We start from the raw sequence: 26,140 nt of genomic DNA, 5'->3' as shown, positions 1-26,140 counted from the left end.
CTCGAGCTTAAATACAAAAACATGTGGTTCTTGAGTCTAACATGTATCCAAGACAACAAAGAACATATAAGAAAAAGAATTTGCCCAATCTAATTTCATATGAGAAAATTACGAGTGTTGAAATTTGTAGAATTTTTTTTGCACATATTCTTGTGAGAAAAAAAAGACTATGCCTGGAAAATCTAAGTTTTCAAGTACCCATGTTTAGGGATATGTAACTCATGCTATACTTATCAAAACTAGTTGATTCTTGATCCTAACATGTAGCCAAGACATAGAAGAAAATGCAGGAAAAACAATCAGCCTAATTCGAGTTCACATGAGAGATTTATGAGAGTTGAAAACATTCGGTTCAATTCTGTGAAATTCTTGAACCCGAAGTACCAATTATTGAAAGTCTTGAGGATTGATTTGCTTGATTTTGAGGAACCGAGTACCGGAACGTATGTGTCTATACAATATCGGTTTGGTTTGGTACCATCGGACTTTTACTCACCCCTAGATCAGTAGATCATAGTAGCCCCCTCATATTTTCCATATGTTTAGTTTGAAATCCGTTTCTCCATTAGAAACAAAAACTAAGCAAATGTATCCAAGCGAGGTGTCTTTTGCGGCAATTAAAACAGGCGGGTCAAATGGACTTAACATTTTTTTTGTGTTAATATATATAAAGTCTTAGTGGGCGTTTGGTTCACAAGTTGTTTATATGGATTTGAATTTTTCATAGCAATCGAATCCAATGGATTTTGAATTTTAATGAATTTAAAACCTTCTAGGTGTTTGGTTAAACATTTGAGATGTAGTTTAATTCAAGAAAATTTGTAGATGCATACTAAATAACAAATATACCCTCGACTTCATTATGCCCAATCGGTTATCTTTTTATATTCCTAAGATGTATGATCATTGTTAGGTTTACTCAATGGTCTTCACCGCCAGTAACTTTATCTATGGATTCCAGCAACCAGTAAACTGGTTGCATCAACCACAACTCCCGCCGAAAAAATCCCCATATTTATTGTTCATTTCTGGATTAGAGATCATAGATAATAACCGATCTAGACATATTTTAGATGTATGTTTGTGTCGCCGGTAGGTAGCATTTGTGTCAATGATGGATGAGTTATGATGGTCGCTTATAGGTTTCATTTTGATTGTATACGTGCTTGCTAATTTGGGAACTAATGGTTATATGTCTACTAACTTGGATGGAATTATGTCATAAATAGTTCTATGTCAGCTAACTTAGAGAATAAAGGTCAGGTGTATGCTAAGTTAGATGCAATCTAATCATAAATGGTTGTGTATACAAATTAATTTGGAGACTGAAGGTTACGCATCTACTAATTTAAAGACCCAAGGTTACTCAACTTTGATCATGACCTCCCTTTCATAAACATAATGAAAGAGGTTGTCAAAAATATTTATTAGATTACTTATGAAATCAAACATTACCTTTTGCAGAAACAAATCAAGAAAAACTATCTTTACAGAAACAAATCCATTTTTTATGCCACGCCATAGCTAATAGTTTGAGGTTTCCCACAAGTTCATAAAATTTTTCAAAAACAGAAAACCACGATAACAATGGCGGAAACAAATCTCTTTTCAGGTTTATTAATTAAAAAGCAATCAAGACCAACTCTCTCATTTTCATGTTCTTGCACATTATCGATCATTTAGATCGTTTAGAAACAAAACCTCAGAGAGGGAAGCTTCCAGTGAGGCGAATATGATCCAGTGTTCTTCGTAAGCCATATGTATTAACAGCTGCATTTGCAGCTCTAAACCCTCCTCCATATATTGGTGATGCATCATGAGCTATTTGATACATGAAAAATTCGCCTAATTTGTTCTCACTTCTTGATTTCCCACCTTTCTTTGATGATGATGATGATGATGTTGTCGATGATGATGATGTCAAGTTGGGCATGATCTCTGATTCGAGCCACATATATGAAAGCACTTGACAGATACCTGCTTCTACCTCAGGATTTAGGTTCCTGTAACCTATCAAAATAAAAAAACTTTTAAGCCAACTTGACTAGTACAGAAAATTTAATCTTAAAAAGAGTAAATTCATTCGAGAAACTATGTTAGTTGTTACCTTTAAGACATAACCATGCATTCATCAAGTGGTAAGCAAGAACGGCTCCAGTTAGTAATCTGCAACGTTTAGTTACCAAAATTAAATAATTGAACTCGTGAAATAGAAAAGGGGGAAGTTTTTATACATTTAATTAAAAAAAAGTTCAATTCAGGTCGTATTTTATAGTAAGTTTCAAAATTGATCCATATGCTTTCTGATTTTTACCATGTTTAGTCCAAAGTATAAACACTTTTCAACTTTGGTCTTTAGTTTCATATTGATTTTGGTCATTGGAAGTTGGAACCTTAATATAAGAACCATAATCTCCATATGAAACCTTGAAATAAGGATCAAAATCAAAAAATCTATGGGACTAAAATTGAATAAGTTTCAATTTTAGACTAAATCTGGTAAACCGGACCATTTTTTTAATTTACCATCTATTTTTGAAATAGATTACATAAAAGATGAAATTGAATAAATGAATTAAAAGTTCTCAAAAGTGTACCAAGTGTTTTATTAATTTTTTATTTTTTTGATGCAAATGTCACCTTGGAAGACCGTACAAAACAAGAATGGCAGTAACTTCATATCTGCGAGTCAGCTTCTGAGGTTGAGTTCTCATTCCCACCAAACGATGACCACTAACGCTCGGCCTTCTTAGAATCTGCAACAATAATTCAAGAAACATGATGATGAATAATCAATATATAAAATATATTAATCATTAATTTGTTGCAAAATAAAATTTATCAATTTACTCAAAGGCAAACATACACTTGCAACAGTCTGCTCTTCAGAAAGGCAAATACCCCTTGTCTCAGGCAAACGATGGAACCCCTGAAAGATAAGATTGTAAATCACAAGAATTTAACAACCAATAAATAAAATAAAAATGATTTAGTTAATTACATTTTTCTCCCTTGCGGTAGCATCATTAAGGGCGTGTCTTTCAACAAGAAGCATGGGAATTTGTTGATCAATTCTCATGTTCATTCCTTCATAGTAGTCTCTAATGGAGTGATAAAGTGGTTGACACTCACCCGTATCCATTATTGCAGATTCTAGGCACTCTAAACATAAACTCCTTCCATCTCCCAAAGATATGTATCTTACATTCACCGGCTTCAAATATTTCCAAACATCATAATTATTTAATTATGAAAATGTTATAAAAATGGTGTAAAAATGAAATGGGAACTTTACCTCAAGTCGTTCGCAACTACAACATCGAGCTGTATTATCAAGCTCATGTGCGGGGCAATATTTTTGGGACCAAAATGGGTGGCATCGATACTCGATTAATCCATCTCCATTTAAGGGAATCTAATTAAAAGGCAAAAGATAACGTTACACTTGATGTAATTGTCTCTTTTAAAAGAATATCAACGTTTATGCAATTCGTTTTTATTTTTTATTTTTTAAGAATTAAGATAGCTAACGTGTTGTTTCCTTTTTACTTAATGGACCTCACGGGTTCAACTCTTATGTTGACGTGTGTGTGTGTGTGTGTGTATATATATATATATATATATATATATATATATATATATATATATATATATATAAGGTTTTATTTTATTTTATTTTACTTAATACATTCAGACCCAAATCATTGCAAAATTGTTGGATTTGATTAAGGTTTTTTATTTCAAATCGATACGAGTCTAAGGATAAAATGATCATCTAGTTACATTTAGACAATTTACTCAGTTAAAAAAGAAACAAAACAAACCCATTATGTTATCCATATAGACATAATCCTACCCATTTGGCCACTTTATCCGACAAGGACTTAATGGGAAACAAGAAACATGGCCTAAAATTTAGTTAATACCACATTTAAGCTAAAAGTTTCCCTTACATATTGAAAGCACACTTCACATTTGGGATGAGTCAACTCTTTAAAGCAAGTCTTATGGTATGTATCTTTCCCTGATAAAGAGAACTTGAATAATAAAAAAAAACACTAATAAGTATTTGAAGAAATGCATTTGAATGCACCTTTTTTTTTAAAAAGAAAAAAGAAAAAAAAAAGCAAATTACCTCGCCTTCGGTGATTGGGTAACTACAAGCACGACAACGTAAGCACTCTGGATGAAAATACTTCCCCATGCAACCTAAGTAATCGCCGTAATTAATGTCACGGTTGCATCCACCACATACCCTTGAATTAAGATATGCATACAAAGATTAAATCAAGGTTATATCATGTTTTTAGTAACAAAAAGATAATAAATACCTATATCCCTTGGGTACATATGGAGGGTTTGATGGATGAAAGTCATTTTGATGTGATTTTGCAAGATCATTGTCATTACCTGATTGCCACTTATATGCTAAAGTAATTCAAACACACAAAATATTTATCAATGATATTGATAAAGATTAAAAATGAAATGGATGAGGTTGTAGATGTTCAAATTAGTAGCAGCTTACCATCTGGTTTCCTTAAAGGTTCAGCTAAAGAAACTGCAATTGCTTCATCTAGTTCTTCCTTTTGTTTATCACTCTTTTTGTGATTGTCCTAAAGGAATTTCTTGCATTAATTATTAATCGTAAAAGTGGATAGATGGCATTAAGTCGGTCGACTAGTGACTAGATATTAGTTGGCCTAGTTAGGGATTAGTCAGCGACTAGTCGGAGACCCAAAATTGTAAATTCATTAAATTTTTAAGAAAATAAATATAACTAAGATCATAACAAAGTAGGCAAATATCACTAATGTCATAACAAAATATTAATACAACATTAATCATTTCAAAAATGATTTATATTGAGATACAACTGTTTCAAAGTGTTTCAAAATTACCGGCTTCTACAATTTCATTCACTATTTAGGTTGAGATTAATGGCTAGACACATTCTATTTGGCCACGTAACACCCAAGGACTAATTGTAGATTAATGCCGCTAGTTTGGATTTTTACTAACATTATATATGTTTAAAAAAATGAAAAAGGAAAATTATTTACCAAGGATCTAAAAGGGGCCACTGATTAGGATTGCTCCATCTAAATTTTTTTGTATTTATCACTCCTTATACGGTTGTACTAAATGAATTTCTTGCATGAATTAATAATATTTATGATCAATAAATATATATGTTATAAAAAAAATAAAAAAATGAAAGATGATATTTACCAAGGACATACAAGGGGCACGTGATAATAAAGAAATTGCAATTATTCGACCTAATTCTTCCTTGTGTTTAATCACTTCTTGCCCGATTGTCTTAAAAGAATTTCTTGCATTAATTGTTCATATATATATATATATATATATATATATATATATATATATATATATATATATATATATATATATATATATATATATATATATATATATATATATATATATATAGAGAGAGAGAGAAGTAGGTTCATGCGAAAACATAAATATCCTGCGAAAACGCGAAAACAGATTTTATCTTATAAAAATTAAACACAAGTACTATAAAAATTAAATTTATTAGCAATAAATTAATGATAATAAGTTTATATTGCATTGTGTTATGATAATATAGATTTAAAGACGATTTTATCAACTATTTTTATTTTCACGTTCTTGACCACTTTTAAATTTATGTTTTCATAATAAAAATGCCAAAACTCATATTTTGCTAATATGAAATAATTTCTCATGTGTAATCGATTATCATCATGTAGTTCAAAGTTTGGATGAATTATTGTCCAAAATATAAGGTTGAGGTGACAAAATCTCATAGTTTTTTCTTGTTTTCGCGTTTTCGCAAATTATTTGCATTTTCGCATTAACCCTCCCCTATATATATATATATATATATATATATATATATATATATATATATATATATATATATATATAGAGAGAGAGAGAGAGAGAGAGAGAGAGAAAAGTTTAATAGATAACCATTATTAATCAAGGAACCAATGAACCAATCCAAAGCGTCGAAATTTAAAGCGATCAACGGCAAAAGGAAGGGTTGTAGACTTTTACAATGGACGCACATGCACCAGATTATAACAAAACTCACTTCCTTTTTTCGTTTAAATTTTTTTAGGCCATATTTTTATAAAAAAAAAAACGAATATACCGTTGTTCACGATTTTTCGTTCTCTTTTTTCCATAGAGATCTATGATGATATATAAAAAACGAACTTTTTTTTTCGAAAAAAACTCACTTCATTTTCTTTGATGAAAAGTTAAGATCTATCTTTTTATAGAAAAAAAAATAATAAATATATCAAAATTCATACTTTTTGGTACTTTTTAAACATAGATTAATATTCATGTTAAAAAAAACGATATTTCAGTTCAGATTCACATTGTGAACCTGTTCAGATTCATATTGTGAACCTGTTAAGATTCACATTGTGAACCTTCTCAGATTCACAGTGTGCATAATAGTAAGTCAGATTCACAATGTGAATCTGAACTGATCGAGCTTTTTCACATTGTGAATGTTAAAAATTGAAATTTTTACAATTTAGATTTACAGTGTGAATCTACACTGATCGAGTTTTTTTTTTTTAGTCGGTGTTGATGTTTATTAATAGAGTACAAAATATTAATTTTTTTGGTATAATTAGTTTTTTTTTGATAAAAATAAACTTAAATATTGAAAAAACAAACAAAATGAAGTGGGTTTTTTCGGAAAAAAATTCGTTTTTTATATATCAACATGGATCTCTATGGAAAGATGACGAAAAATCGAGAACAACAGTATATTCGGGTTTTTTTCGATAAAAAATGTGAAAAAAAAATTAAAACGAAAAAAAATGGTGGATTTTTTGGTATAATCAGGTGTGTGTGCGTCCAATGTACAAGTGTACATCTACTTCCTTAGCCGTTGATCATTATGATTTCTGACGTTCACGATTGGTTCATTGGTTCCTTGTTAATTATGGTTCTCTATTGAACCTCACCCTATATATATATATATATATATATATATATATATATATATATATATATATATATATATATATATATAAGACTAGGTTATAATGTGGATGAACAATTATTGTGCGGACGTATGAACAGTGTTATTTTATTAGAATTACTAAAAGAATATGTTGTTTAGTAATGTGAATACGTTCAACCTCACATAACTATTGTCATTTTCATGCATTCTCACTAATTTTTATTCATTTTTGTTCTCACGCATCGTTTTTCACTCATTTTCATTCTTACAAAATACGACCCAATAAACATTGTGACAACATTCTGACAGAATGAAAATAAAAATAAAAAAAAGTATATAATAACCTTAAAGACGATTAAATTAGTGAGAATGCAGAATAATGACAATAGATATATAAGATTGAACGTATTCACATTATCAAACAACATATTTCCTTTGTTATTCTCACAAAATTTCCTTGTCCACACGTACACACAATAGATGTCAATCAACATTTGAACCTAGCTCTCTCTATCTCTCTCTCTCTCTATATATATATATATATATATATATATATATATATATATATATATATATATATATACACACACACACACAAAGTAAGAGGGTTGATCAATGAGAAAGAAAAGAACCCTAAGAACTTAAGAATTTTCTTCCTAAACAACATTTATTAAAAAAGAAAAAAAAATACACATCATTCCACTCCACTCCTAGCAATTAAGAGATTCGTTGAATTTTATTTTATTTTACAAAAAAAAAATGTTTTTTTTTCATATTCATATAACAAATGTGCATATGCATATCCATCTATGCACACATATAGATCATATGTACCAAAAACTCAACATCAAACATACAAATAAGTTTCGTTTAATTTTTTTTTTGGAAAATTTTTTATACGTATTTAATGTATGTGAATATACACATACGTTATACGTATATAAAAAACGTTTTTTACCAAAAAAAACAAAAAAAGTGCAGTTGATTTCTTAATCGCTAGGAGAGGAGTGGAATAGTGTGTATTTATTTACATGCTGTGTAGAAACAAAAAATCTCATTGTAAGTTGGGTTCTAAGTGTTTTTAAGTTCTTATTTGATTTCTTATATATATATATATATATATATATATATATATATATATATATATATATATATATATATATATATATAGAGAAAGAGAGAGAGAGAGAGAGAGAAGAGAGAGTAAAAAAAATTAAGAACCAATATTTGTGTGAGAACTTGAGAATCAATTTTTCAGAATATAATGTCTCTCAAAACACCTCCATCGGCACCTAAACACCTCGTCTACGCCAATTGTAGTTCCAAAATCACGAAAAAAAAACAAAAACAAACAAACAAACAAACTTTCTTTTTTTTTTTAAATGTGCATATATACATATTTTGTGTTTTTCAAATATGCATATATGTATAAGTACGTTCGGATAGTTTTACAAAAACTTATAGGAACCACGATGACTAATCTTATCTATGTGATTGAAGAAATTAGAGCTCGAGATTCAATTTTATTTATTGTCAAAATCTCATTAGATAATATGACATTTTAGTAACTATTTGCGATATTTTAAAAATTGCTAAGAAATGTTGAATGTTTAAAAGATAAAAGTAGGTAGAAAAAAAAAAGGAAAAACCACCTAAAAAGGCTCTTCCAGCCTTCTACATATGGCCTTCTTTGGTTGCACCAAGTGTCATTAGTTTATTGGCTGTCTTTTTTCCATTAATTTTAATTTTTGACCATATTTTTTTTTCTTTTTAAATTTTTTTTTAAAAAAAATGCAATGTTTTTAAAGTTTAATTTTCTAAAAAATGAGCATTTTCTAAAAAATGAGCATAGTGATGAGAAAAATAAATAAATATGTTTTTTTAATTTTTTATTATTGTAAAAACCAAAAAATCATGAAAATTTGAGGGATGCTTCTCTAAATCAAAAATTCTTTTATAATGTTGTCATATATCATATATTATGAACTTTTTAAAAAGAAATTTTTAAAAAATAAGGTTGTTTAGCTATCACATTTTACTTTACAATGTTACAAGTTTTTTTTAAATAATATTAAAAATTATATGATTCAAAATGAGTTGAGTCAAAATATTTATGATCCTTAAAAATTATGATTCAATATGTTTATGATGCTTAATTTGTTATAATCCAAAACATAAACGATCCGAACCAAATTAGGATCGAATAAGTTATATGGGTCGGTTCTCGGATATTTATATTAGGCTTATTCGACTCTCGGGTTATTCGGTTCGGGTTACTTGAATAACCTTTTAAGCGGGCCAAAAGGACCGACCTGGAAATTGAATCGTCACTTGATCAACCACCTATTGGCTCTTGCTAACATTAGTTGCATATTATCGTACCCACCTAATACCGATTAGAGTTTCAAAATAAAAACTACTAAAATCGAACTTCATTGTTACCCTAACGGTCCATAATTGACCTCATGGATACCTAATCAGATTGATTGATTCATCGTCAACCTTACTTGATAGATTCACAAAAAAAAAACCCTTCTCCTCCTCCTCGCTTCCTACTATGATCGAACACAAAAAAAAACATCTATTGTGAAATCGAATTCCATTCTAGTTTCAAGAATCAAACTTCATTCTTCATCTCCAAGGAATCATTCAAGTCATGAAAAATTGGGCTCCAAGTTAAGAAACTCAAGTAAGCATCGTATCTTAATCTATTACTCGAATATTATTCTTTCAATGTGTTATTATGTGATGTTACTCATTGAAATTTGAATGTTTTATGTTGATGTATAAAATTTCATTGCTATTATATCATATTAAATACAATATGTTATGTTAAAACTGTTAATCTATTTCAATGTATTATGTGATTGTAAATGTTGTTTTATTGTATAATTTAGATTAAAAAATATATTTCAATGTTAAAGAACATATATTGATATTTTATTATATTAAAATCATTGTGTTATTGTGTTTTAGATTGTTGATGAAGATGTCTTTGTTGATGGCAATCAAAATGACAACAAAGACGGAACAAGTCAAACAAAAAACATGAAGAAATGGAAATATGCCAAAAGGGTAGCTTTGAGCCGATTATGATGAAGTTAATGTTGACAACTTTAAACATAGCAAATGCAAATGGTGTTTCACTTTGCTTAAAATTGACTCCAATGAAAACGGTACTTTTAGTATAATTAGACATTCGAACAGATGTAAAAAGAACCCAAAAAATTTAGAAAAAAAAATTAGAAAAGCAAACCACTTTAAATTAAAAAAAAACGGGGAGAGTAGTATTGACACGTGGAAGCATGATGAGAAAAGAATAAAAAAAGTTTTGTTAAACTTATTTGTAGTTGGATAATTATTGTTCAAGTTTGTAGAGAATGAATCATTTATTGAGTATACTAATGCATTAAACGGGAAAATGGTTTTGCCATGTAGAACCACAATTTCAAAATGAGTCGTCGATTACTTTGTTAAAGAAAAACCTAAATTGAATAAGTTCTTTAGTAATCCCCTAACTAAGTGCATTTGTCCACCGATTTTTAGACAAGTTCATGTTAACGATTGAGCTATATGGCGGTCACGAACCACTTTATTGATGAAGATCGGGTCATGCACAAAAGAATTATCAACTTTAAATCTTTAGATAGTCATACGGGAGAATACATTGGGTGCACGTTGTTGACTTTTCTTGAAGAGTGGGGTATCAATAATGTAATGACCATAACCATAGACAGTGCTAGTTTAAATGAGAAAGCAATCGAATTTCTAATGAAAAAACTATCAAACTTGTACGATGGGGGAAACAATTACATGAAAGGTGTATGGCCCACATCCTACACCTTATTGTTAAGCATGGGTTTGATGTACACCAATATAGTATTAAGTGCATGCAAAGGGCCATTAGATATATTATGAACTCCATTCAACAGATTCAAGTGTTTAAAAAAAAGCATGAAAGAACTAAATGTGGAATGGAAGAAGTTTTTGTGCAATGATAGCCAAACCTGATGGAACTCCACATACGAGTTATTGAAGATTGCGGTGGATTTGGAGAAGGTTTTTGGAAAGTTTGAAGTTAAAGGTAATTCCATATTCCATTCCATTGTTTTTTTTTAAATTTCAACATGTTTGCATATTTTTATGCCAACTTTGAACTGTCATAGCTTCTTCATTATTTGCCCGATTTGCCTGATTTTTTTCCAGCATGTAGTTCACCATTTAACCTACTATTTACACTATTTATATGTTGTTTTTGGTTGTATATTCAATGAGATACATGCACCTAAACATGGGGTATTGAAGCTATGTTTTCTGATTCAACATGTTTGCGGATTTTTATGTCAATTTTGAACTATCATAGTTTCTTCATTATTTGTCCAATTTGCTTGATTTTTTTTCTAGCAGGTAGTTAACAACTTACCCTACTGTTTACACTATTTATATTCTATTTTTGGTTGTATATTCAACGAGATACAGACCCCTAAACAGGGGGTACTAAAGTTGTGTTTTCTGATTCAGTGTGTTTGTAGATTTTTATGTTTGATTTACCTGATTTTTATCAATAATGTAATGACCATAACCGTAGACAATGCTAGTTTAAATGATAAAACAATCGAATTTCTAATTAAAAAACTATCAAGCTTGTACGATGTGGGGAAATAATTACACGTAAGGTGTATAGCCCATATCTTAAACCTTATTGTTAAAGATGGGTTTGATGTACACCAATCTAGTATTAAGTGCATGCAAATGGCCATTAGATATAGACAAAACAGCACAGATGGTCCCTGTGGTTTGCTCAAAATTGCCACTTTGGTCCAAAAAAGTTTTGACTAGCACCACAGGTCCAAAGTTTTCATTTTGTTGCGAATTTGGTCGAGTTTTCTATAAACCTTTTCATAATGACTATTTTGCCCTTATATTTTTCTTTTTCAGTTTTTTATTATTTAAATATTTATTTTGATTAAAAGAAAAAATAAAAAAGAAAATTTTCATTTTCTATTTTCTTTTTATAATTTTTATAACAAAATAAAAAAATAAAAATGAAATCTCTCTCTCTCTCTCTATCTCTCTCAACACCACACACTACCCTTATACCTCCCTCACTGGATCGAAAACCACTCCACCAACATACCTCATACCTTCTTCACTCCCTTCCACCCTTTTTCTCGTCCATTTTCTTCCAAGAAACACAAAGGAAAACGTGGCAGCCACCACTCGTCACCCCACTGCCACCTTCTGCCATCGTGTACCACCATTTCACAACCCATTATCCATCCTTCTTCCGGTGACACAACAACCCCCAAGCAACCCTCCAACCTGCTGCCTTACCTCTTCCCTCTTCCCCTCCGACGATCACTGCCGACATAAGCAAAAAAGAAGCAGTCGATAGACTGTCGGGCAGCCTCCTGCCACCGTAGAGCTGCTCTTGGTCGCCACCATCGACCACCTCTGTTATGCTTCTGTTGCTACTACGTAAGAATGAAAATGAGAGGTTGAAGTCGCCGACAATATTAGGCTTAGGAGGAGAGGTACGCTACTCATGTCATCTGAATTTCGAGTTGCAGATATGCTATCATTGTTGCTCCAATTGAGGGTTTTCGAGCCCTAATCACACCTAAATCAAAATTGTCGGGGCAAGCTTCAATATCTGGTAAAATTACACCGCAAAGAGAGGGTAATTCGAACCCTAGATGGATGAAGCAGGAAATGACGAGGGAGCTGTTTGGGAATCGAAACAGGAGGCAAAGCGGAAGATGCTCGACTACCTTTCTTCTCCGGTGAATAAAGAAACATAGTTGCTTGTGATCGGGACTGTTTCAGCGGAGATCGGCCCTGATCAGAGGGTGTTTGGGTTCGCCAGTCGACACACGAGGGAGAGGCTGGATAGCTTGATCGGAGGCAGTAGCCTCCGGTCTCTGTTTTGGGTTTCTCGACGAGTGAAAGAAAAAAAGAAAAAAAGAAAATAACAAGGGTCATTTTAAATATTTTTAAATCAAATTGGACCAAACTCGCAACAAAATGAAAACTTTGGACCTGTGGTGCTAGTCAAAACTTTTTTGGACCAAAGTGGAAATTTTGAGCAAACCACAGGGACCATTTGTGCAGCTTAGTCTTAGATATATTATGAACTCCACTCAACAGTCAACAAATTCAAGTGTTTAAAAAAATGCATAAAAGAAGTAAATGTGGAATCCAAGAAGTTTTTGTGCAATGATAGCCGAACCCGATGGAACTCCACATATGAGTTATTGAAGATTACGTTGGAGTTGGAGAAGGTTTTTGGAAAGTTTGAAGTTAAAGGTAATTCCATATTCCATTCCATTGTTTTTTTTAATTTCAACATTTTTGCATATTTTTATGCTAACTTTAAACTGTCATAGCTTCTTCGTTATTTGCCCGATTTGCCTGATTTTTTTTCCATAATGTAGTTCACCATTTAGCCTACTATTTAAAATATTTATATGCTATTTTTTGTTATATATTCAATGAGATATATGCACCTAAACATGGGGTATTGAATCTATGTTTTCTGATTCAAGATGTTTGTGGATTTTTATGTCAACTTTGAACTGTCATAGCTTCTTCATTATTTGTCCAATTTGTCTGATTTTTTTTTTCGGCATGTAGTTAACAATTTACCTTACTGTTTACACTATTTATATGCTATTTTTGGTTGTATATTCAATGAGATACAGGCCCCTAAACAGGGGGTACTAAAGCTGTGTTTTCTTATTCAGCGTGTTTGCAAATTTTTATGTCCACTTTGAACTATCATAGCTTCTTCATTATATGTCTGATTTGCCTGATTTTTTCCAGCATGTATTTCACAATTTAACCTACTATTTACACTATTTATATGATATTTTTGGTTGTATATTGAATGAGATACAGACTCCTAAACATGAGGTATTGAGGCTGTGTTTTTTTTTTGAACTAACACTTATTGTAATAGATCCTACATATGTTCGAGATGTTGTGTCCCCCATAGAAGAAGATTTCAAAATTTGTAGAGTTATGTTTGGATTTCTCGAGAAATTCAAGGTGAAAACTGACATAATATCGACGTCAGCAAAACCTATGGCGCATCGTTTTTTATAGAAATATGTGATGTGTACAAACACATAAGGAATTGGGCAGAAGTACCCAATTTTGCTTGACCGGGAAGGATATGATTGAGAATTACGATAAGCATTGGGTGACCTTGAAAAAATAAACGACTTTTTGTACTTTGCGGTCGTATTAGATCCACAGTTGAAGTTTGAGTTTCTTTAATAAGCCTTTAAGAAGTTGATTAAGTTGAAGAATACCGAAAAAAACTCTCATGTTCAACTCGGAAGTCACTTTGAAGGCTAAGGCCTTAACACGGGATATTGAAAAAAGATTTGAGAAAATTTTTAATTCTACAAAGCAAAGTTCGACAATACCGATTCTTCTCAAAGTCAAACTCGTGCTCATGAAGATGTTGTTATGATTGATGACGAGAATGAATTCATAGGTGATTTAATAGTACAAACGGATTACCCGTCGACATCAACAGAAAACAAAGTTGACATGATACCTAAACAAGCGGTCACTTAAATACAATAAAGATTTTGATATCCTACTTTGGTGGAAACAAAATGCACCTCTTTACCCTATTTTATCTCGTATGACGAAAGGTATAACTTTATTTATTTGTATAATTTTTATAATTATATTTTGACACTTTGTTTGTTTATGTTGATAGATATTTTGGGACTACAAATTTCTACTATGGCGTCCAAGGCAGCTTTTAGTACAAGCGGGTGGATATTAGACCCATACCAAACAAATTTGTCCGCGAAAATAGTAGAGGCTTTGGTTTGCACCCAAGATTAGGTAAGAAGATCAAGAAAAACAATTGTGGACAACATTGATGGAGTTTTGAAAGATGATGAGGTCGCAAAAGAGTCGGAAAACGCGATAAACAATGGAGGTGGAAAGGGAAAACAACCAATCAGTATTCCAAAATAGTTAATTTGTATTTGGTCATTGTTATTTTGGAAAAAAAACTTAAGATTCATATTTAAATTTGGATATTTAATGTTGTCACACCCCCGGCCTAGCGGCGTGACGTTAGGATTTTGGATCACAGAGAAGAATTTTACCTGCCATTCATGACATAAATATCACTTCCATTTAACAATCGATAACTTACATGAAGAATTTTGTTTTATTACATTGAGTTTTATCTTGTTAACTATACTTTTTGGTAGACTGCGATTCGCTTCATAATCTTTTGCTGAAAAATCTTTTGTCTCTAGTGGTGACCAAGGAATACATGTGAGTTTTGAAAGGTCAACATAATGTTGGTGATTTCATAGGTTTTTTATTAAAAAAATACTTTGTCGAGTTTTTTACGTTAGCACTTGTTGTATTCTAAAATTATGTCAGTATGTATTAAACGGTTTCATAAATATTCTGGTAGTTGGATTCAGATAATTTAGTAACTAGATCTGACGATCCTGTCTTTTTGGATAGAAAGATGTATCATATTAATTTCTTTAATCTTTATTAAAATCTCTAAAATCCTTAGTCTTTACGAGAGAAGTATTATTCTAGTATACTTTTATCGTGTTTTGTGTACTACTACTCTTCTCGAGGCGTCCCTTAAAGAATAGTGGATTAAGTTTAACAAGGATAAATATGAACTCGTTTCCTCGAGTTTGAGTTTACTATCAGTACTTGTTTAAATAGCAGTCTTTGGTAGTCAGATTTAGTTTAACAATGTTACGATGAGTTCTTATAATCGAGCTATGACTGTTGAGTGTTCCCTGAAAAACCACGACACTTCATCGGACGTTTCAAATGTATTTCGAAAGTTATGCCTGCTTCGACTTGTCGTCTGGTTGTAGCTAGTAACCACATGGTGGGAGTGTCAATCTCCCGCTCACTTAAGATTTAATGATTATAGGCTAGTGTTGTGATATCTGCTTTAAGCTTAATGTCGTTTGTTGTAGTTTCGTATGAGTTAAGCCTGAGAATCACAACAAAGAAAGAACCAACATTAGTTGTCGTCCGGGAGGGGGTCACGGAACGAGACTCCGACAGTCTAGTTAGTAATTGGATGAGAGAATTAGGGTTTAGCTTAAGAGAGAGAATGATGTGATCCTTTCTTTTGGAGAAGAAAGGCTCCCTTTATACCTGTCGTCGGAAGAACATGTCCCCGACAGTACTTTTTGTCTTGTCTGGACCGTCAGGATGTGGAGGCGTCCCATTGGCGGGTCGTGCACCACTAGCGGTTATCTGTTATTGGTGCAGAACTACCGAAGAGCAGCACTCTGAGCGCTACACTTATCGCTCTGGGGAGCGGTTGGTGCTGTCTTGGTCGTCCTTTAGATAATCGTCTCGTTATCTTTGACGTATTACTAGAGGGATACGTTAACAGTCGGGGGCTAGCTAAAAATCTTTCAATGTGTTAATGAATCGTGTCTTATCTAACTCTTGTTATGGGGAACTCCCATGGTCGGTCATGTTGTTTTTCTTTATTGTATTTATGCGAGTTACTTATTATTATTATTATTATTATTATATATATATATATATATATATATATATATATATATATATATATATTATTCGTCTTATACATATATATATATAATCAAGTTAGCGTGATTTGCGTAGCTGAGTATTTAGGCAGAGTACCCACTAGGTACTGAACTTATCCAAAGGGTGGCTAAAATAACGACCGGAGTATCGGCGTTTCCTGGCAACTGGCCAACGTAACAACTAGATTTGATATTTTCTATCAGTGCGGATCAGTATAACAACTAGGCATAATATTAACTTTAAGAGTTTGGCAGAGTATCTAGCGGCATAATATCATCCTAATGTTATGAGTATAACTATCTAACTGATATTGTACAATTAGTAATAATTATGTAATAGTTTCATTTTAACATGTATCCCCTCCCCCCCGGGAAAAGGTTTAGAAAATGGGGTCGTGAACTCACCTGTGAAGAGTGAAACCATTGATGTAGGGTGGAATTGGGGAGTCCGAGATCCAAGAGGCGTTTCAGGAGTCAGTGGCACGGAAATTGAGAAAGAGTGGGGTGTGTGTTGAGGTGGGAGAAAGGATCATCCTGAGCTTGCTATTTATAGGAAATTTTGAGGTGCGCGCCGCACCACTTGTGCGTGAACCACCCAGGTGTTGACAAGTGTTCTCTTCTCATGGTGTCATGTCATCCGTATCCAAACGAATCGGGGTGTCAGAGTGCACGCCGCAAACAGATGCGCGCGAGGTTATTTTATAAACTTTGAAAATTCGTAACTCTCACATACGAACTTCGTTTTTAACGACTCTTATATATCTACGTAGGTCTCGACGTACACTACAACTTTCCTTTTGGTCGTTTTGGCTAATTTTGACTTTCGTTTTTAGCATGTATTATATAACCTTTATGATTTTATAAAAATCGTAACTCTCTCATACAGGTTCCGTTTTAAGCGTTCTTTGTGTCTTAAATCCTACTTTGAGTAGTACTATGTTTCGTCTTTTGGTGATTTCTGAAAAAGATCAACCATTCTCTTAGTAGTTTTCCGACATTGTAAAGTTTAGTATGCGGTAGATTTTTATTTCCAATAAAAATTATATCTTTTCCATACCGAGTTTTTTGTTTGCGGTAACATGTGTGTTCTAAAAATGTTAATCTACTCGTTAGATGACATTTTTTTCGTGAACTAAATTTTGAGTCGTAACTAAGATCAAAATTGGATATGTTTATTTATACATTGTGTGATTTCAGAGTTGTTAAATTAAGTGTTGTTGGTAGCGTTAGATTTTTAATGGCGGTTGAGGACGTATTTTCTGGGTTGGCACAAATGTTTATTGTTTAAATATGAATTATAGATTTTTGGAATATGAATTATCAATGTTCAATAAATGGTTTTCGGCATATTTGAAAACGTTGATGCTTCAAACAAACAATATAATATATATATATATATATATATATATATATATATATATATATATATATATATATATATATATATCTTGAACTAGATATAGTATGTCCTTATAGTTTATGACCGATTTTTTCGGTTTCATGGTTTATTTAGGTTATTCGGGTCATTTCGGTTCAATAGATTACCAAACTATCTGTGTTTTTCAGTTTATTTGGATTATTCGGGTCATTTCGGTTCAAAAGCATAGTGCACATGTTTTTCGGTCCTTTCGGGTTATTAACCGAACCGAAACATGTATTACCCAAACCGAACCGGTCCCGTATTAGTATAATCGGTACGGGTTTCTGTTCCAACTTTTCTTCCAATTCGGGTTTCGGGTTATTCAGGTATGGTCTGGTTCAGGTCGGTTCCAGCCCGAATAACATCCCTACATTCCATGGACATGTGTCGCACATGATCCCATCACATCCAAGACGACGTTTGGCATTCTTGCCCTTAACAAAATGGTGGTTGAGGATTGTCATCGTGGTTCCTACCGTTTTTTGGGTTTCTACCAGATCTGAACCATATATATATATATATATATATATATATATATATATATATATATATATATATGTGTGTGTGTGTGTGTGTGTGTGTGTGTGTTGGAAAATTTAGTATAAATATTTATATTTTTACTAACTTTGGACATATATAAATATATACATATGTTGTATATATAACTAACTCTAAGTGGGTTTGTGTTCTCCTCCACGAGGACTTCGAAACGATATATCATATGTCCAAAATGGGGTATATGTGAATGAGATATCGATACTCAAAGAAGGGTATTTGAGAACAAATTTAGCAAAAAGGGATGAATGTGGGAATGAGTCCCACATTGGTAGAAAGAACAAACTCAACAAGGTTTATAAGCTTTAATGCATGAAAGGCTTACAAGCTTGTGTCTATGGTCTAACTACAATTCCTACCCGCGAGCAGGGGGGTGCAAATCTTGAATTTCGTAGACCAAAAACACCGAACTTGTGCATGGGCGCGACCTGCAGACACGACATGCAGCTCCGAAAACTCGGGCACACGCTACCCTCGTTTTTGCTAAACTTGACAGTTTTGGTCCCTATTTTTGTGCATTAATTACGTAATTAATGACATTTATTGGCATTAAACGCTCAATCAATTATTGATTTGTTTCCATTACACCTCAGTTTTGCTAAACTTGACAGTTTTGGCCCCTATTTTTGAATTCTGTAACGGATGCATTAATTACGTAATTAATGACATTTATTGGCATTAAAAGCTCAATCAATTATTGATTTGTTTCCATTACACGATTCAACTATAAAAGAGACCTTTACTGTCTCATTCAACATACGAATGATACTCTTCTTTCTCCTGCTTTCGGCGACTCTTTCAGGCAAGTGAAATATCTGGCAGTACACCACTGTTAAGGTTGTTGTACCCTGGGAACAGACGACGAATCTGTTTAAGGGAATCGAGTCCAACTCGAGCCTCAGCCACCACGTGTGCTACTACTTTTTTTCTATACATATAGTTATATGTATATATATATATATATATATATACAACTATATATACATATAGTTATATGTATACATACAACTATATATATATATATATATATATATATATATATATATATATATATATATATATAGAGAGAGAGAGAGAGAGAGAGGAGGGGGGGGTAAGATCATTTGAGAACTCATAGTTTCCTGATAATCCAATAACTAAAAGTGGAGTGTTAGATTGAAAAAATAGATGACTTGGATCAAATGTGACATTTTTGTAATTATTGAGAATTTTAGTCGTATCTTAGGGTTTAAAAACAACCTAAGGGTAAATAAGACATAAGAAATATCATCTACAAATTTTCCAAATTACTTTAATCAGTGTTTATTTATCTTTGGTTCTCTATCTCATGTACGACTTCAGCGATGCCACATTCTCACTCCTCCATCCTCATGAATGACCAATATCTCGTTGTTGTTGATTTTCCTTAAAACGTCAGAGATATCTCCTTCCTTAGCTACCGTTATAGACCGTGAATAGAAGTGGTCGTCTACAATCGCCTCCTCATTCTCACTGTCGTCTTGAGTCACCAGTCTTGTTGTTGTCAATATGACCTAACACATCGTCAATGTCTCTCCTTCCTTGGCCATTATTTTAGATCTGGAATAAAACATCAATCAAACTGGCCTCGTCGATTTACTCGTCTACGATCATCAGGTATCATTTATCACTATTTGTTCGTATTATCCGATATTATACCAATATGAAATTTATTTATATGTGGATCATTGTGACATAATTTTTCTAATTGATGGAATTTTCTAGTTGTGCTGGATTCCTAAGATCCAAATCACAATCGTCGTCTCCATTCTTCCTAAAATCCAAATCACTAGTTATCGATCTCTATTGTGGCATCGATTGTTTACTATAAAGTTGGAGATTGGTTCTAGTATATCAATATATCTGTCTTCTAATGTAGAACTTGATTATTTGCTTAGGATGTTGTTGATTGGGGATTCAACAACACTAGACTTGAATGAAGGATGCCCTACTCAGGGTCGTTCCAAACATATTTTGGGCCCAGGGCGAAAGAAAAAAATGGGCCCTTAAAATACACAAATGTCATCAATTTTTTTATAATAACTCAATAATTGAAAAAAAATCACTTGTACTATCTTCTAAATATAACAATTTCCATAAAAAAAAATTGGACCCCTTCAAAATATGGGCCATGGACGGTCGCCCCTATCGCCCATCCTCTAGGACGAACCTGGCCCAACTTTAGGTATGTATTAATTGATTGTACCTCCTGATACATTGTTATTGCATATAGATTGTTTAATACTAGGTAGGTCATTTTACATATACTTATTAATATTTTTTCCTTCTTTTCTTTATTATTCTAATTTTTGTTTCAATCTTAATTATTCTATTTTTGGGTTTAGTTGCTTCCAACAGGCCGAGAAAATGAGTTGTAACTTTGGTCAAATATAACAGGTTTGGATATAAGCGTTTGAAAGTTCGTTATGATTTGGTCAATTATTCATATGTGAATGTTACTTGGTATAGTTACATCTGAATATTATATAATATATTCTCATTTGAATATTACATGATATATCCATATATGAATATTACATGGCATATTCACATGTGAATATGCTTTTATTTGTTATTTTCATAGTAATATTATATATGTATTGCGTTTATATGGTATAATTACATTTCAATCTTTAATGATATAATCACATGTGAATCTTATATAATATCACCACATGTGAATCTTATGTGTTATTCAAGGTATATTCATATGTGAATCTTTCACTATATATATATATATATATATATATATATATATATATATATATATATATATATATGTTGATATGCACATGATACAACAAAATGTGAATCTTTCATGATATAATCAAATGTGAATATCACATGGTATATTCACATGTGAACTTTTCATAATATAATCACATGTGAATATCACATGATATAATCACATGTGAATCTTACATTATATAATCAAACGTGAATCTCGCATTTGAATATTACATTATATAACCATAAGTGAATCTTAAATGATATAACGCATGTGAATTTCACATTCATAATAAAATCACATGTGAATATCACATCATATAATCAAATGTGAATCTTATATGATATAATCACATGTGAATCTCACAAATGAATCTTTTATTATATAATCACAGGTAAATCTTTAATGATATAATCACATATGAATTGTATATTTGAATCTTCATGCTAAAATCACATGTTAATGTCATATTATATAATCACATGTGAATCTTACATGATATATACATATGCATTTTGTAAGTGTTCTTGCATTAATCTTTTTTTTAAATCTTCTTATAGATTTGAAAGAATTTGTGGAAAAATGAAGAGGAGAAAAGTAATAAATTGAAGAAAATCAGACAATCTTGACAAAGAAATGAAAACACTTTGAGATTTTGTAGCATTTTTTATTTTGTATATTTTATCTTGTACTGAATAAAATGTTTGTACTACTATGTTTATAGATTATTAAATAAAAATGTATTTTTTATGATTTACTTGCATTTGAAAAAATATGCATATATATATATATATATATATATATATATATATATATATATATGAAATGTTGATTTTGTTGTTAAATTTTTTTTAGCTTTTTTAAATGATCCAGTTTTTTAAATAATTTTTTTTTTGAAATTACAACTTTTTTAAAAAAAATTCAAAATTATACAATTTTTAAAAAATTCACATTTTTAAAAATATTTAAAAATTTGTATTTAAAAAAAATTAAAATATTATTAATTTTACAAAAAAAAAATCCCAAAATTAGATTTATTACGTTGCTTTTTAGACAATTTTATTAATATTTCCAATAAAACAAAAAAATAAACATTAAATGATATGCATAAGATGACGATCATGCCCTTAATGAATTAATTTTAATCTATCGTTCCACTTTTAGTTATCGGGTTTTTCATGAATATATGAGTCATCAACGGACTTCAACAAATATATATATATATATATATATATATATATATATATATATATATATATATATATATATATATATATATATATATATAATGAAAAAGAGATGGTATTTACCAAGGATTTTGAAGGCACCCGCGATACTAAAGAAAGTGCGATTGCTCCATCTAACTTTTCATTGTGTCTATCACTCCTTGTGCGGTTGACCTGAATGAATTTATTGTATTGTTTATTAATAGTTATTATTAATAAATATATATTGTATAAAATATGTTTCTTGCATAAATACATGTCATAAAAAAAAGGAAGATGATATTTACAAAGGATCTAGAAGGGGCGCGTGATATAATTTCTCCGTATATTTCTTCCTTTTGGTTATCACTCCTTGTGCGGTTGAACTAAATGAATTTATTATATTAGTAATTAATAGTTATAATATATATATATATATATATATATATATATATATATATATATATATATATATATATATTAAAAAGGGATATGGTATTTACCAGGGATCTAGAAGGGGGGCGCGATAGCTTACTTTCATATCCAATAAATTGAGTATTTCGTCTCCAATAGAATGAGGGTTTCTTTGAAGAAGACATGACTAGTAGGTTGTGGAAAGTATGTATACTTTGGGCACCGTGATCTCAAGAATGTGAAAAGACGAACTCTGAAATGGGAAATGAGAGATGGGGAGAAGAACAATGACAATGGCATCATTGTAGATAATATGCTAATTGTTTTGAGGAAGAAAAGAACGGGAGAATATTAGAAAGGGTAACATAAGGTATATTTTTCACAACGAAAAATAGATAGATTCTTGTGTAAAGCAACAAAGAGATAGTGGGAGAGATCAAAGAAAGAAAGATAATAAAAGAATCTTTGACGAAGATAAAATAAACGGTTTATGTGGACAACTTATAAAAGAAGATCAATAATTCAAATAGAGAAATCTATGGTTGAAGATCAACCTCTAAAAGAACCAAGTTTAATCGGACTTTGAATAAGGAAGGTAAATTTTGAAAAAAGAAATTTTCCACCAGAAAGGAACGATATACATACCAGAGCAACCCCTTCATATTTGGAAGGGAAAATGTTACAAAACCCACAAGTTTTCCACATTTGACTTTTTTTTTCTAATTTTACCTTATTTCTTTCATTAAATTTTCTACTTTTCTCCTTTTTACCTATTATCATACATAACAGAATTTTAGGTTACCTTAAAGTTCAACTCACAAGAAATATGTTTGTAGTTTTGTATTGTTTTATTTTAAAGATTTTTTTTTCAATTTACCCTTAGTTCGTGTTGGTTGAACATTTTTTGTTGACATTACACATCGCATCAAACCTTAATCGATTGTGGAGGCTTCTAGAAGCTTCAACAAGTACAAAGTGCACCTACATCGCATCATTTCGTGAACATTGAGTTTGACATCGTGGCTAGGAGCGCATGTGGTTAGCTGTATGGACTTTTTGAAGGCTATTAACATGTGATAGTTACTTATATTTCTGGTTTTTACAAATTGAATATTACCTAGCATATTTTTGATAATATAAAATACTTTAAAAGTATTGGGACCTTATTTTTCCGTAAATGTGAGATTTTAAACATTGGAGTTGTTTTCTTTAAATGATTTTCAACTAGCTCGTGTAAATGGTGTTTCAAGTGTTCGTTATTTTTGTTCCTTTAAATAAAATGGTCATTGACTATGTGAATAAAACAGAATTCCACAATTGGATCATTTTGATTTAACTACATGGTTTTTATATATTCAAATTTTGGATTGCATTGTAACAAAACCGAATTATTAGTTTTGATTTCAAATTGGTTATGTTTAGTAAAACAGATCATATTAGTCTAAATAAACTAATAAACAGTTATGTCATTATTAGCCAACGAATTATTTGGGCTGGTTTTAAATGACCCCTAAAAAAAATTTGTTCATCGTAAGTTTTTTTTTTTGGAAACGGCCAAGAATTTTTATAAATATACCCCCGCTAGTAAGAAACTAGACGAGGGACAAGGAGTTACAGACAATTACATATCAAGAAATAGAAAAGGGGGATACATTCCAACTCTCCCAACTACAAATTCCTTTTTTACCCCTACATTTGAGCCATAGATAAACTAATAACTTAGTATTCTCGACCGCTTGAGAAGGGAAACAAACAAACCTTTGAAATAGTCTGTTGTTCCTTGATTTCCAGAGAACCCATAACATTCCATAACAAATTGCAGTGAGTCTTTTTCTTCGTTTTACACAGTTTCCTCATTTAGAAGTAAAGTCAATGAACTCACTTACTGTGTTAACTGCCATATCATCAATCCCGCACCAACTGAGAATTTTTCTCCGAACCATACTCGCGTACGGACAGTTGATGAGTATATGATCAGCATCTTCCTGCTGATTTACACACAGACCACAGAAAACGAAATCAATAGGAATGTTTCTTCTAATAAGTGCCATAGCACAAGGTATACGCCCTTGCACTGCTCTCCACACGAAGCCCAATACCTTTATGGGAATTAACTTACACCAGCTGATCAAATTATGAGAAGGATTATTGGCATTTTTGAGTTCAATTGAATGCCTGAGGATAGGAACACTATAAATTTCATCAGGGGCAATAGAGCAATATGTAAAATCCGATCCAGGATGCAGCTGAACTGATCCAACATTCTGAACAAGGCTCGATAGACAATTGTATAACCCACAATTTGATGGGTTAGACTTCCAACACCAACTGGTACCTCCAGTTACATTTATTCTATCCTTCACCAAACATCTCTTTTGAGCCTTTAGATCATAAAGAGCAGGATATACCTTTTTTAATTCTAATGATCCAATCCAAATATCGTTCCAGAACTGGGTGTTGTTCCCAGATTTGACATGTTGTCTAAATATGTCATCAATACTTATACCCATAGATTCCAAGTCATTTTTTACACGTGCTATGTTGTTCCACACACCAGTGAGAGATTTCTTGGAGAGATAGTCTTTCGGTTTGTTGGACAGGTTATGAACTCCGCATATAATCTTACTCCACAAAGCTGATGTATTATTCCTTAGTCTCCACCACCATTTAACCAGTAGAGCAATGTTCATCGCCCTAATGGAACCAACACCTAAACCACCCAGATGTTTAGGGCAAATGACTTTGTTCCACGACACCCAGTGTATTTTATTTTTCTCATCACTTCCCCCCCCCCCCCCCCATAGGAAAGATCTTCTTATCTTTTCAAGTCTCTCAATTACACTTAGGGGAGCTTTAAAAAGCGAGAGATAGTACGTGGGAAGATTACCCAATACAGAAGTGATAAGGGTTAGTCTTCTCCCAAAAGATAATGTTTTTGCCTTCCATCTCGTGAGCTTGGATTGAAACTTGTTGATGATTGGCTGCCAGTTCCTCACCAAGTTCATGTTTGCCCCAACGGGTACACCAAGGTAGGTAAAAGGTAGACAACTAGCCTCACAGCCAAGTATCCTAGCAGCAGATGCGGTTTCACAACTCGATGCCCCAACGCCATATACCTTTGATTTACCGAAATTTACCTTGAGACCAGAGGCCATATGGAAGCAATGTAAGATACGGGCTAAGTTTTTCATATTCGATCTGCACCAATCACCCACAAATAACGCGTCA

At 31.8% G+C, this 26,140-nt stretch overlaps 1 protein-coding gene across 1 annotated transcript; it reads right to left on the bottom strand.

The window, feature by feature from the left end:
- Positions 1 to 1,486: 1,486 nt before the first annotated feature.
- On the bottom strand, positions 1,487 to 23,221 carry LOC145134019 (protein DA1-related 2-like). The gene is made up of 13 exons (XM_079068950.1): positions 23,002 to 23,221; positions 22,807 to 22,884; positions 22,604 to 22,693; positions 4,529 to 4,616; positions 4,332 to 4,428; positions 4,136 to 4,256; positions 3,954 to 4,037; positions 3,296 to 3,415; positions 3,002 to 3,214; positions 2,867 to 2,929; positions 2,641 to 2,756; positions 2,108 to 2,166; positions 1,487 to 2,010 (listed from the first exon to the last, which is right to left on the bottom strand). Exons 1-13 carry the CDS (start codon positions 23,095 to 23,097, stop codon positions 1,703 to 1,705), a joined length of 1,533 nt encoding a protein of 510 aa, XP_078925076.1. The 5' UTR covers positions 23,098 to 23,221; the 3' UTR covers positions 1,487 to 1,702.
- Between the last annotated feature and the right edge of the window lie 2,919 nt (positions 23,222 to 26,140).

The sequence above is a fragment of the Lactuca virosa genome, chromosome 8 (genome assembly GCF_052849685.1).
Source record: "Lactuca virosa cultivar CGN04683 chromosome 8, Lactuca_virosa_CGN04683_v6, whole genome shotgun sequence".
NCBI classification, from domain to species: Eukaryota; Viridiplantae; Streptophyta; class Magnoliopsida; order Asterales; family Asteraceae; genus Lactuca; species Lactuca virosa.
The sequence above is the reverse complement of the archived record's forward strand: the minus strand, read 5'-3'. Positions and strand labels throughout refer to the sequence as shown.

What these genes read in the sequence shown, in the direction of transcription:
- LOC145134019 (XM_079068950.1), bottom strand. Translation starts at nt 23,097, where the DNA reads ATGTCTTCTTCAAAGAAACCCTCATTCTATTGGAGACGAAATACTCAA. An exon ending in TATGTACCCAAGGGATATAG is followed by an intron (nt 4,257 to 4,331) that starts GTATTTATTATC and finishes TCTTAATTCAAG; the next exon opens with GGTATGTGGTGGATGCAACC. An exon ending in ACCCAATCACCGAAGGCGAG is followed by an intron (nt 4,038 to 4,135) that starts GTAATTTGCTTT and finishes TTATTATTCAAG; the next exon opens with TTCTCTTTATCAGGGAAAGA.